The 14,612-nt window shown below is 31.0% G+C and overlaps 2 protein-coding genes and 1 pseudogene across 2 annotated transcripts; all 3 read right to left on the reverse strand.

Moving 5' to 3' along the window:
* Window positions 1-1,128: 1,128 nt before the first annotated feature.
* Window positions 1,129-3,652, reverse strand: LOC114179998 (annotated as a pseudogene).
* A 1,687-nt stretch (window positions 3,653-5,339) lies between these two features.
* LOC114195118 (regulator of G-protein signaling 1) lies at window positions 5,340-10,586 on the reverse strand. The gene is made up of 11 exons (XM_028085537.1): window positions 10,297-10,586; window positions 9,655-9,775; window positions 9,444-9,507; window positions 9,266-9,350; window positions 8,409-8,482; window positions 7,884-8,075; window positions 7,210-7,298; window positions 6,837-7,075; window positions 6,524-6,648; window positions 6,149-6,270; window positions 5,340-5,846 (listed from the first exon to the last, which is right to left on the reverse strand). The coding sequence occupies exons 1-11, from the start codon at window positions 10,371-10,373 to the stop codon at window positions 5,637-5,639; spliced, it is 1,398 nt and encodes a 465-aa protein (XP_027941338.1). The 5' UTR covers window positions 10,374-10,586; the 3' UTR covers window positions 5,340-5,636.
* An 805-nt stretch (window positions 10,587-11,391) lies between these two features.
* LOC114163733 (protein NOI4-like) lies at window positions 11,392-12,525 on the reverse strand. Its single transcript, XM_028048031.1, has 3 exons — window positions 12,413-12,525; window positions 11,859-12,068; window positions 11,392-11,598 (listed from the first exon to the last, which is right to left on the reverse strand). The coding sequence occupies exons 1-3, from the start codon at window positions 12,419-12,421 to the stop codon at window positions 11,572-11,574; spliced, it is 246 nt and encodes an 81-aa protein (XP_027903832.1). The 5' UTR covers window positions 12,422-12,525; the 3' UTR covers window positions 11,392-11,571.
* Window positions 12,526-14,612: the final 2,087 nt, after the last annotated feature.

The raw sequence follows: 14,612 nt of genomic DNA on the forward strand, positions 1-14,612 counted from the left end.
TAAAGAAAACAAGCAAATATTAAAGAAAAAAGTATAGTCTGAACCAAAAATTTTAATACCATTAACAAGTTTTTCAAAGAAAAAATAACTATGAGAACACAACAAGAATAAAATCAAGAATAAAATCTGAGTCAAATTACACCATTGTGACAACTACTCTATCCAAATTTTTAATTAAGATTTATAAATATATTACTCAACTTTCTAGTTCATTCTTAATATAAATTCTAAACTTACATTTAAATCTCAAACAAAGTTATTATCCAGAAACCATCAAATTTATTGTCAATAAAAGTAAAGAGTTTGAGTTGCTCACGAAATACACCATGATGTGATGTTGGTCACATGTAAAATAATTTTTTTAAATAAAATGAAATATTATCTGCATACATTCAAAATACAATTAATATAAAAGAAACGATAAAAAATTGTTGTTATTATAATTATTTGATTTTGTGATTAAAACAAGGATTTTCTTTATTCAAAACATTTTATCCATCTCTCTTCATCCTCGCATACAAAACAAACATTACAATATTTAATTTTTTTTATCTATATTCCATATATTTCGAAATAGTTGATAATAAAACTATGTGGTTAAAAAAAACATCATCAGATCCATAGAGTCTTTACATACATCCATTATATTATCTTTTTATTTTGCATAATTTAGATATGAAATAAAATATATATTATATTTTTATATTAAATTATCACCTTTTTTTCAAATAAAAAACACTTAACTTATGAAACTCACAGGATTTTTAATCTGATCAACCAATAAACTTTAATGCTATCTCAAGTAGCATAAATTTTCACAATAAATTGATATCCTATGGTACAAGTGGAGGTGAAAAATATTTTTAGTTGAACAGCTGGCTCTACTTAACCACATGGTTGTACAAGTTAACCAGAAAGATGGCAAAGCAAATATTCAAATACTACTAAATTAAGTAAACACAGACCAATCACAGTTAAAAGCAATAAATTAAGTAAACACCATGGGAAGTAGGTTAACTTCCAAAAAGTAAAATTCAAAAAAAAAAGTATAATTATTTCATTAGGGACCTCACATGTCATATTTTATTGAATACTTTATTGAATACGAATATATGTCAAACACAAATAAATAATATAAATTAAAATATCATGCATCATATATCATTCAGAAATGTAGATCATAATACGAATGTATCAAATACAGATAAATAATATAAATTGAAGTAGCATGCATCATAGATCATTCAGAAAGACTTGGTCATTTGTACTATAATCTTAACTTATGATGTTTGGTTCTTGGGAATCAGATGCAGCTAATGATGTTTTTTTAGCTTTGTTGGAGTCCTTGGAGAGTCCTTTTGCACGAAAATAAAGAAAATAGCGTAACATGTAGGAATCCATAAGTGCAGGAGGAATTGCCCTTATGGAAACCCTTGCACAGAATGAAGAAAGTATGGCTCGACCAGTTTTTCATACCCAATCCACCTTATGCATGTTTTGCTGTACAATTCTGGTGTTGGCACGAAAACTGAGCTCTTCATTTTGGTCATTTTTGTTGATACAAATAATGGAACCTGTATGTATGTCTGTATAACTCAGCACCACATCAAAAATGATCACAAACAGTTATATTGTAATGTGATATCTATTATTTGATTATGTTCTAATTCTTGCATGCATATACTATTAGTGTGTTTTAATTTTACCATTCAGAATTATAGTTGAAAACAAATTAAAAAATTGTGAGTACAGAAACTAAAACGAGTTAAAAATGTATTATGTTATGAAGTGCAGCAAATAGTTGTAGTATGCAGAAACTAAGTACCCTTTGTACAATTTCTCCTCCTAGTTTATGACTCAAACTATACATGAAAATAAGTTACTTCTTTATGGCCTTGTCCCACATAAATGGATGGTCCTGTGATTATATTTTTTAAAAATATTAAATATATTTCTAATCTCTAAATTTGAATACAAAATTAAAATTTTTCTAACTTAAATTTTGATACATCTTAATCTTTAAAATTTAAAAATATAGTCTTCATCGAATTTTGTTAAATTTCTTTTATCTATATTTTATATCTATATTTTAGATTAACATTTGAAATGCAATAATATGTATTCATTTGGAGATGTTAAAGAAAAATAAAAAAATTATATTTATTTATTTTTAAAGTTTCCTTATCAAATTATATCAAAATCTAAAATATGAATAAAGTGTTTTCCACTGGTAATTTATCGATGCTACTTATAGTGAATGATGATACTCTAAAACCAAACAATTAGAACCTTAAAAGGGTATGAAAGATGCATGATGAAATAATTTCAAACAGAAAGTGGAGAGAAGATGCAAAAGAGGACCACCTGACATTGGATATCAATTCCTTGATGCTTATATTCCAAACTGATGCATCTGGAGAACATTGCAAGATATCTGAAAAACATAGCAAGTGCATCTCAGATCTGGATTCACAATTTTTCATTCAACTACAAATAAAATCATAACTCGGATAGTGAAAATATCTCTGCTTTAAACATCAACATTTTCTTTTTATTTTTCAGTTGGATTGGTAAGAAAAGGACTAGATGAGGTGTTATCTTGGGTAAACTCCTTGAAATATCTGTTCAACATGATTTAAGATGATATATTCAATTCTAAATTGAAGAAAACGCAAAGGATATTTCCTCATCAAAGTCTAGATCATGTGCAAATGAAAATGAAGCCACATTTCCATTCTTATCATAGTTTGGACAGAAAAAAGAAAAACATAAAACTGAACCAATTAAAGTGAGATTTCCTATCAAACAAAGAACATTCCCACCTAAAAAAGCTAGCATGTCCATGATACATGGAATTGGAGAATGGAACAAACTTAACCATGAACCAACTTACCCTTTTGTAGCAGCATAGAGAGTGACTAGAGGGTACGAAGGAAGCACCACGGAAGAACCAGAACCAATGTTCACTATAGCACCCTTTTTCTTCTTGATCATGGATGGAATCACAGCCTTTGTGATCCAAGTTGTTGCCTCCACATTCACTTTCACAACAGCATCCATAAGCTCCGAATCAACTTCATGAAAGAATCTTGCATAAGGGTAAGCCAAACCAGCACCATTAACAAGCAAACCCACATCCAAACCATCCATTGCTTCCTCTATTCTCTTAGCTATTTCTTCTCCATCAACTTTCTGCATATCTATGACCACGAACTTCACCTCAACGCCATGTCTCTCTCTTATTTCCTTCAATGTCGCCTCAAGTTTCAGAGGGTTTCGACCAACCAAGAGAAGATTGAGTCCCTTGGATGCCAGTTCGAAAGCCATGGCCTTGCCAATCCCATCAGTGGATCCAGTGATTATAGCCCAAGAACCATATTCTTTGAGGTTCTTTGGTGGCCTCAAGAACATCACCCACACCCACTTGAGAAATTTGACAAACACCTTGCACACACAAATGAAGCCTATAGTGCTTGTTGCCACAAGAAACTTGTCCAACCCCTCCATTTTCTTTCAGCCAAATTGCAAGAAATCTCACGACTTTCTTTCTTTCTAAGACTTTAACCCTATCCGCATCACAAATGGAAAAAATAAATAAAATCAGTGCAGTTTAATGTTTTATCAACCTTCATCCATATGATTTTTGTTCTAAAGTATTTAATCAGCTCAAATATTGTAGAATATCAATTTCTTAAATAAATCTTGGTACAACAAAAGGAATAATAATTATTTTTGTTGTGGACATAACAAATAGCTTGTATTTAACAAATTCGAGACTGCTTAATACATTTGTCATTTTTCTTTTAATATTTTCATGTATCTTATATAATAAAATATTTGCCACCAAGCTTAAAATGAAATAAAATAAAGTTATATACAAATAGTATGATAATACACTATGTACTTTTAAATATTATTACATTTTAGTATTGTTATTTTTTTTTTATCATTGTTATCATATTAATTTATTATTAATATATCTAAATGTAGGGTTAAATAATAAAAACTAAGCAATATAAATAGTGCAATAATTACACTATATGTCAAATCATCTTTGTAATTGATTAACTGTAAATAAAGGTTCAGAAATATTACAAGGTCGCAAAAAATAGCGTGATTTACTGAGAATTAATTCTAGCTTGGAAATTACAGAGAAAAGTTTATGAATCTGATTGTTATAAATATTGTGTATTCAGGATTATTGGATTGCAGCACCTAAAGAATAATATATCTGTAAGATTTTTCTTACAAGTACTCCTATAGTATAATATATTTTTATTTTCTGATAAAGAAAAAACAGTATATACAAATATTTTTTAAAAATTAAATAAAATATTCCCAACAGTTTCACAATAAATTGGCAACCAATAATATTGTTATACATTTCTTTCATTTCCCTCATGTCAGCTTCTATATTTCTACTACCAACAATATAAAATATCAGCTACATTTGTTTTAAAAATGAAAATACTATTTTTTTACTATTATCTCACTATTATTTTAATTTTTTTAATTCAGTTCTCACTATTTTTAAAAACCTCAAATTAATCTTATTTTTAAAAAATATAATTAAATGTATTTTTTTTTATTCGACGCTACCGACCTCACATTACAGTTATTGTCGTTAGACAACTCAGCCACCATGTTGAAAAACAAAATACACGAAATCATTAAAAAAAAAACAAATTGAGACTTTCATAAGCCAAAACAAACTTCAAATAGTGTCTTATAAATTGTTACAAGTTATTAAAATAGATTTTCTAAATAACTTGACTGAATGAAGTTTGCTAAACATTACGTATGAAATCAGAGGATAATTAATGATAATCTTAGTAAAAGGTGCATCCTACCTACTACATAAATGAAATGTCAGATCTACCAAGTACAGAATAAGACAAAAACATTTTGTTTGTGTGTTTGGTTGGATAAAGTGATTTGTCAATCAATGATGTTATTGATATTTTTCAAAATGTTCAGATTTTCTTTTCTTATTATTTTTCTGTTGATTTTTTAAAATATATATTGATGATGAAATATTATAAAAAAAATACAAAAACAGAATACAACCAGCTATCAACTCAGTTCATTCCTGTCACAAACTAAAACAGCAAATATCCATCACTCTAGATAAAATATATTTGCATAAGTGCTAAATTTGATACCAAATAATGCAAAACCACTTCTAGAGACATGTAATTAACATCTTTCTTTCACAATACTGTTGTTGTTACAAGTAATTATCAGAATGAAAGAGATAACATATCATGAGAGGAAGGTGGGTGTTGTTAGCTTCATACAACATTTTGATCTCTTTCTTGTTCCTTGTACTCTTTAAATGCTACACAAACACCTGGTTCAAATGAAATTAGTATAATACAAGCTACATGCCAGAAAGTACATGGTCCTAGCCTAACTGTACGGATGCTACTTATGCTTTATAGATTGAAAATAAAAATGAAAAAGTCAGAAAATACTGTTACTTCTTCCTTATATCTCCCCCACTTTCCTCCACTGTTCATCTTCTATGGACAATGAACATAAATGTAGTCAGAAAAAAACATATCAGTAATTTTCTTTTTTTAAGGCATTACCAAACTAGAGAACTTGTGTAAATAAGTGTGGTAACAACTAACAAGTCATAAGTCAGTAGTAGTATCACTGCTACAGCCTGAGCTCTTGAGAAGATGGTCCTGGTGAAAAGGATCATCTGCACCATGCACAGAACTCAACCTTGGGGAAAAGTTCCACCCTGTCATTTGTTCCAACTCATATTCATTGGATCTCAAATTGGAGTCTTCTTGGAACTTCAGGAAGAACATCGATGACCAGTAATCTCGTGCCAGGTTCTGCACAAGTGGAATGTTCAATTTAGATGAAAAACTGTGCAGCAATGGCTTGCCTAATTTTAATGGAAAAATTTAGATACTCGTGTGACGTTGTTTGTAATGTTGTCTAGATTCTATCTTCATTTATTTCTCATAAAAAGAACTGAGTATGAACCTCAGGACATAGGTTGTCAACATAATAGCTGAGATGTGAAAGTTCATAATGATGTCTAACATGATCTTATTTGGAATGTGAGAACATAACATCACTCAATTTTAATCAAGGGTGTCTCCTAAAATTGTGTTGAGCCTAAGAAACTTACAGTTCTCATCAACTGAATGATCTCGTTGAGTGCATTTTGGAAGAGATCAAGGCGCGCTAGGTTGGAAGTAGACAAAATTTCTTGTTTGCTTCTATGAGAGATATTCACCTCCATTGCCGCACCTGTAAAATTATATTCTAGCAATAATATCAGAGAAAGCTCCCATATTTGAAGGAAAGATTGCAAAACATTCAACTCATTCACTGGCACACCATGGATGAGACATACGAATGTGTTAAATCAAATAACTGTGTTGACAAAAGGATTGAAAGAAAACTGATCTTACAGTTCTGAATATGGCAAAAACTGATCATTGTGGAAATAACCAAGAGAAAGGATGAAAGAAGGAAGCCACCTGGAATAGGAATTACACACCTGCAACTATGTATTTCTGAATAACATGTCGTGCCATATAGATCCTTCTCACGCAGTCATCTTCAGGTATTTTACTAAGCTCATACACTTCATCAAAGAAGTGCACACTCTCCCCAGCCAAGCAACTGTATATATGTGAAAACAATATTACTTTTCTTTTTTTAGTTTAAACAAAGATAAAAGAGAAAAATATGCATACTTTAGTCCAACTTTGATGTTTAGATGCAAAACTTTCATCAGAATTCCTCGAGAGAAACTATAATTCGTACAAATATCTACCAACATACTGGTGTAGAAACAAAGGATGTTTTACCTATCAGCAAATGCCATAAAAGATTGCCGGAATCTCTTATTCAAGAGAAGCTTATCCAATGGCTCATTAGGATCTATCCTTGAAATTGGTTCACTTTGTGCTAATACCCCACTATCAGGTATGCCCAGAGCCTGGCTCATTGTGCGAAATTCTCGGGTTTCTCTTCTCCTCAAGCTGATTTGTGAGAGAAGTGGTTGAGAACTTGATATTGAAAAGAAAGCAACCACAAGTATGCTAGCCTTTGAACAAAACCCACATAGAATGGAAGTAAATAAAGCATTCACAGAGTAATCACTTGGACTTAACTTCCAACGTATTGAAAATGTCTGAGATTTCATAGTATTGAGACATAAGAAACGGTAGGAAAGCATACCACAACTAAAAGCAGAAATCTAGAGGCAACTTCAAGCCATGAGATATTGTCATAAACTTCATTAAGTATGTAAGCAGTAACCCAAACAACTGCCATGATAAATAAGCAAAGATAAATCATAGAGATCACCAAGAAAAAGCCTTGCAGAAAATATCCATTCTCATATTTGATAACACTACTTTGAAAATAAATAAGTCGATACAGGACCGGGCAATGCAAAATGAATGCGGTGGTTTTTACTTTAGAAAGCCATGGTTAAATGTGATTAAAAAATTGTGGTTGATGAAGAAACTATAAAGTATGAAGTCTATTTTCAGAAAGTGAACAATATTGTCTTTAGAGTAAATATTATGTTTAAGGTAAAGCTTCTGCAAAACTAGTTGTCGGAGCACACTAGTTAAAGAATATGCGATATCTGTAACATTTGCAAATATGAATTTCGGAGTGAACATTGATTATGGTATCACATTTTTAACTTGGATGTTACACATTTAGATTTAGGTAGAAAAAACTTTCTTTTTTTCCTGAAAACAGAAAACCTAACTTACTAAGAAATTAAGGGCTAATTCATCTCCTTAGTAACACATCCTTAGAGAACAGGTTACTAAGAAGCTAGGAACATCAAAATAAACAGAGAAATAAGGAGTTTTTTATAAATCTAGAAAAAGGTGTACCAATGGACACAGCTGATACGAGTATTCCCCGCCAGAGGTCTTTGAGTTCATCAAACCTGAATTCTATGTGATGAACAGCAGTTGTAACTCCAACCAAAATAGCAATATACACTGAGTGAAGGGTTATAACTGGGATGGTCCATTGAGCTCTCATGTGACAGCGACTGCTTAGAGGCTTCATCCAATGGATAACTAGAGAATGAATGAATAATTCTATTAGAAATAAATAGGGGAAAGAACATAAACAAATGAGACAGGATTGAGGAAAGAAAGGGAAGTGGGTTCTGGCAATCACTTCCATAAACTTCACAAGATGTTGAGAAAATCATGGACATTAAGCAGAAACACTTAAAATAAAATAACTATGTCAACTGAAGAGACAACAAAGTCCAGCAAAATTTTGAAATACTAGATAGAAGGAGATAAAGAAAATGAAATTCTATGGATGAAAGTGAAAAAATTACACCGGCAGCACTAAATAAAAACTAGACTGATAAGAAAATTAAAATTAATTCAGATTCATACCAGCAGCACAGGCAATCCAGGGAAGTAGAATAAGTGGAAGAAATATATATGATCTTATCAGTGGTAAACGTCTCCTGAAAGATCAGTAAAGGAGGAAATTAAACACCCAAGCCATAAATGAATGATGACTCCTTTAGCACCAGTTAAAAATTGCAGTAAGAAGTATCGACAACAAAATATTATAGCATCTCGAAGTAATAGGCAAAGTGCCAATTAATTATGGCCAATCATGAGTACAAATAACCGCATCAGTAAAAAATCACAAGCCTCCATGAGCTCAAGTGAATAATAGTTTCACCAGTGAAAACCAATCAGACAAACAGAATGTTATGATCATATAAATTCAACAGGTTGGTTGCCATGTGTTGTGGTTGTGGAAAATACACACTGACTGCTTTAAGCTGTGGATCATGAAACGAAAAACTTCTCCACAAATTAAAATTAGTTTATGAATAGTTTAAAGATGATCTTTTAGAGGAACTAATATGGGAAAACTTCCACGAAATTGACTTATGAATAAACTAATCTTTGTTTATGAAGAAACTAATCTTCTCCTACAAGTGTTTAAGGAAAAATTTGTTTGAACAAGTCCACAGCTGATGATTTGTCCATAACTTGTTGAGTTCATTTCAGTAAGCCCTCCAATATCTATGACCACTCATGAAAAATAGCTTAGACTTTAATCATATTTCCTATTCTGATTACCCAAGAAAGTATACATAAGAGTTTACAAGATAAATAGTTACCCATTAAGCACTTAATTAAGTTGTTTAATCCAAAAGCACCCTAAAGCCATCATTTTGACTTTAACGGTTAACAGCTAGACAGTCAGAAACTTCCGACAAGATGTCACTTACTTGACAAAGATAAAATATAATTGTGAAGCCTGTGTTATGCGACAGCTTAAGAGCAAACCAAACCCTAGTGGACCTTCACCCCAGGCTGAAAATAAACAGGAAAAACATGATTAAAGTGTTCCTCTTTTCAATACGTAAGCATAAACAAGTCAGAAAAGATGGCAAAAAGAAAGATAACCTCCCCATAGGTAGCACGACCGCAACCAATGCCTCTCCCCAAGTTTCAAATAATTATTCGATATCTGCATAAAAAACAAATATACAATCACTAAGCTTGAGAACAAGGCAACGTTGAGTTGATACTGCAGTAACACCAAACTACTTCACAAGTTGGGATTGTTTAATTTAACAGAAAATAAATGACAGAGACATAAATAACCCATTTCTACCACGAGCGATAGAAGAAGGAAGAAGCTGGCAACAATTTGAATTACAGGTATCCAGAAGCCACTGCCTTTGGTACGAGGAACCTTGTGAACTATGAAGGGAACTATGCACCATAAAACAAGCCTGAAGAATAGAAGCCAACCAACAGCAAATGCATCATAAAACAAATGTCACATATGATCTGTTTAGACAAACTTCTTCGTAACCACTTTCAAAAAGTAAAATGATTTTCACAATAAGCTAAGATAAGTTTGTACATAAACTAATTTTATGAAATTATTTGATACCATAAAAGTAATTATAGTCTAAACGTATATCTCATTTCGAAACAAATGATACCGTAAAGACGAGCCAAAAGAACAAACCAAATCACCCAAAAACAGGAATCACATGAATCATCAAAGAGAGAGCCCCACCAAGGAAACACCCTTAATCAGTAAGCAGATCAGGTAGGGGGAAAGAAGCAATTTTGCTTCATAGGGATGGAGGGAAACCAAAAGGGTATATATAAATAAATACAAGATTTCAACTTTTTACTGAAGCTCAAAACTCTTAGGGTCATAAGATCAAGCAGGTAAAGTGGCAAATTTGGCACAACAAGAACGACCCGTTACACACGAATAAGGGCAAAGAGAGAAACTTACACAGTGAAGGAAAGAATGGATAGAGCAATGGCTATATAGTCTGTGGGGCAACCTCCTTTGACGGCGCAACTCGGCATTCTGATTTCATTTGACAGTTACAATCTGCAGATTCAGAGTTCAGAGTTCAAACAGTTGCATTGAATCGAAGCTGCCACTTTCCTGTTCTGTTCTGTTCCTCCTTAATTATGCTGAGAACACAGTCCTTCACTCCCACGTGATGTTTGTTTCACCACAATTTGCTTGCTTCGGAATTTCCCAAGATATATATATGACAGTCCTTTTAAGAATTGTTGTTTTATTCGACAAATACCAACCAAAGTGTTAAAAGACCTTGACTTGTACGGAAATCATAAACCAATCTCTTACCAAATCTTCCTACTCAACCCTACACTATACTTTCATAATTAATTATGCTTTGTTAATTTTAAAACAATCATTTCATATACATACTCATATATTACAAGATTTCTTTAAAAAAAGTTCATATAGGCAACAAAACTTTACATAAATTGAATAAGGAGTTTATAAAATTGAAAAAATAATTCATATAAACAATTTTCTTTTATTTATAAACAATTTCTTCTAAATTTAAAATAAGTAGATCTACATTAAAATAATACTCCTTATTTATAAACAAACTTTAGTTTTAATTCAAAGTTTATGATACTTATTATAAAATAAATTATAACAATACATGTAGACCAAATTCTTTTCCTAATATCAATTTAATTTCCTTCCTTTCTTTTTTAAGTTTCTCAGTTAACTTTTTTTTTTTTATTTAAGCACTATCTGTAAAATTTAAGACAACAATTATATATATAAAAGTAGCATGCTTCATCTAGAAGCACACGTGTGCGGTATTTAATTAAACATGGCTAATTCAAACGTTTCGTGATTAAATTCCATCATCACATACAACTTTTCAACACAGCATTCATTTAAATTATTGATGGAAGACGGCTGCATAAAGATATTCTGTAAAATAAAAAGCAGAAACTGGGAAAGTTTAGCAATAAAAACACCCTGATATAAAATTAGGGGTAATATAATAATATATATTTATGGTTTATTGACGTGCAAAAAGATTGACATTGATTCATGTAAGTATGTTGCAATTCATAAATAACACAATACAATACATGAAACAACTAAAACAGGATTCATCCATCAGCTGCACTATTCACTTCACCCGAGTCTCAAGAACAAATTAATAAGTATTAATAAGATTTTGAATCAATCCCATCAACGAACACCTCCTTCTGTAATAATCTTCCTCTATGGGCCAAAGCAAAACCATTTTTTCTGCACCAAAAAGATGAACACAAATAAGATCACGTAATTGAATCTGCATTGAAAGGAATTCTTGTTGCCAAAATGGGTATATCTCAGAATGCATCATCCAAGATTATATGTCAGATCATCAAAATTGAAAATGGGCATATATATATATATATATATATATATATATATATATATATATATATATATATATGTATATATATATATATATGTCAGATCATGAAAAACTGGTAATTGTTAATCATAGTTTGAAGAAAATGTACCTTTGGGTTAGTGGAACTCTTGCTCTTTTTTTGATTCTTGCGTTTTCGAGAATCGTGTTTTCGTTGAGAAGGGAATCGTCCCGAGACTGAGGCGACTTTCTTTTCATCTCTGGCTTTGTTGAATATAACAGTGAATCCTTCCGCTGAAGCAGGATCGTTCACATCCCAATCCCCAAACTTGGGTAATGGCTTTCCTTGTTGTTGATCATACTGCATGAACAAAAATGTGAATAACACCCAAAAAACAGAAACAAATGATGAATTGGTTAAAGCTTTTGCCATGGCATATTGCAAACAATCTTAAGATTTGCCAACAAAGAGAATGATGGCATAAACAAGATTTGTTTCCATAAAAGAAAATGACTATTGAAAAGATTGATTCTTTCTTCTGGATTTGATCAGATATATCATCTGGGTCGATAAAAAAATTGGAAATTTTTCCTTTTTATCGTTTGTAACAAGCTGTTTCGTTCTTACAAGAAAATAAGAGAAATGATATGAATGCAATGCCATGCATGGTAATTGAGAAGGTGGTGAAGAAGAAGGAATCGTACCGAAGCCATGGATTGAAGCTTATTGATAATCAACAAAGCCCGAAATGAAAAGAAAAATGAATAGATACAGAGAATGATGAATGCGAAAAGTGATGGAATGCATAGCGTTTTATAAAAGATCTAGAAGAAGAGATAGCTGTAGGGTTTCCATGGCCAACTCATCTAAAACACGCTTTAATTAATTTTTAATTAATTGTGTACATTTTTTTATTTTTTATTTTTAATTTTTTGTTAACTATAGCACAGACCAAATGTTGTCCTTTTCCCACTACTGTTTCTGTTACAAAATAACAATTAACTTTTTACGGTTTATATTTGGACAACAAATAAAAAACGCAACTTTAATCTGACTTTTTTTTTGTTTTAACATTAAAATGTGTTTTACTTTTTGTCATTTTTTCCAACGGGAGAAAAGGATGCTTGAGAGACTAATATTGGACGTAGATTATTTCAAATGATTAAAACTAAAATATAAATATTTATTTGTTCCAATCTTCTCTTAATTCTGTTTTATCTGTAAATGATTTATATACTCAATAATTATTATTTATTTTCATAACCCTGTTTCCGTTTCAAAATAACATCTGACTATTTTTACAATGAATGAAGTATTAATAGCTTATTCAGTCTACCTATTTTTAGTATTTTGATTTTCCATTAAACGATTGAGTATATTCACTTCAGAATAAATAAGAGATTTTTTAATAATAAAAAAAATGCATAGTGAAGAGTTGTATAATAATCATTTTTAAATTAAAAAAATTACACTTGTAATTAGTTGTGGTGTGAATATCTTCCTCGTATGGTAAGTTAACGTACGGGAAGAAGCGACTCGTTCATCTCTCTATCCAACCTTCACCTCATTATTAACTAGAGAACGTGTTGTTATTATTGGAAACTATTTTATATATTAATACTCTTACATTGTTTACAAATTAAAATAAAAAAATTAAATATATTTTTCTATTTCAATTTTTAGAAACTTTTTTAAAGATAAAACTATAAGGAAAGTCTAAAATACAATAATAATTTAAATATGGTCGTGCAGAGTTTCTTTCTGTCAAAATGGATAATCCTACTCGATTTGGCTCGATCCACCACGGATTAATGATTTAGTGAACTAATCCAACCCGATTCACTTTTTAGTGAGCCAAAATAATTCGACTTTGGCCCGGCTTACCACGGGTTTACTTAATTAAAAAAAATACATTTTTTTTATTTTTTTCAGTCAAAACTAAATTGTAATTCTAATTAAAATCTAAATAAACTTTAATACAATCTAAATACAAATCAAAATAAAAAAAATACAAATTAATTATGTGTTGGCTAAAAAAGGCAGCTTAACATGATCCATATGTAAAGCTCAACTTAATAAAAATACTTGTGTAACCCTTTTATCTGCGGATTGGTTCACCAACCCGGCTCACTACAGGTTCAACCCAGGTGAGTCGGATTCTAGATGAGTCGGGTCAAAAATTAACCCGTATTGAAATTTGTAAAAAAAATTAACCCAATCCGGCCCAAACCCGTGGTGAGCAGGTTGGCTCATAGGTTCCAACCCATTTTAACACCTCAACCTGCACCCATCAAAATTTCCAAAAGAGGAAATTATGTGTTTTGGAAAATAAATTCCGTAACGATGGGGTGCAAGAAGAAATTTGCGTTGCATTACAGTCGTTGAAGATTAAACAGATTATAATTTTGTTTCAGCCCAAAATTTGTATGGAGAGAAAAATGAAAACAAAGGAAAGGACTGGTAGGTAATTTACCATATTTATTTTTTAAAGGAAAAGTTTATTTAAATGTATTTGACGATTTTTATAAAGATAAAATAATTTTAATAAAAATTAACTTTCTTTAAAAAAAGAAAAATAAATAATAATTAAAGATAATATCAAATGATAATAAAAAAAATATCAAAATACAAGTGTACTTCTTTGAATGCTCACAATCCAACCCAGATAATGATCAAAATCCAAACATATTCCAGGGTTTTAAAAATGAAGTGTACTACATATCATTCACTCAACATAATTATCACAAAGAGAGGACACTAGAAGAGGCAGAGAAAGTCATAAATTCTCACAATCATTTTCATTAATTGTATGCTAAATTTAAACAGACAGGTGCCATGCTTATCCTTATTTTCTTCATTTCCGTGGAGAGGTGAAAGGATGTGGTAGTTTGTGAAGGGAATGCA

The sequence above is a fragment of the Vigna unguiculata genome, chromosome 1 (assembly GCF_004118075.2).
Source record: "Vigna unguiculata cultivar IT97K-499-35 chromosome 1, ASM411807v1, whole genome shotgun sequence".
NCBI classification, from domain to species: Eukaryota; Viridiplantae; Streptophyta; class Magnoliopsida; order Fabales; family Fabaceae; genus Vigna; species Vigna unguiculata.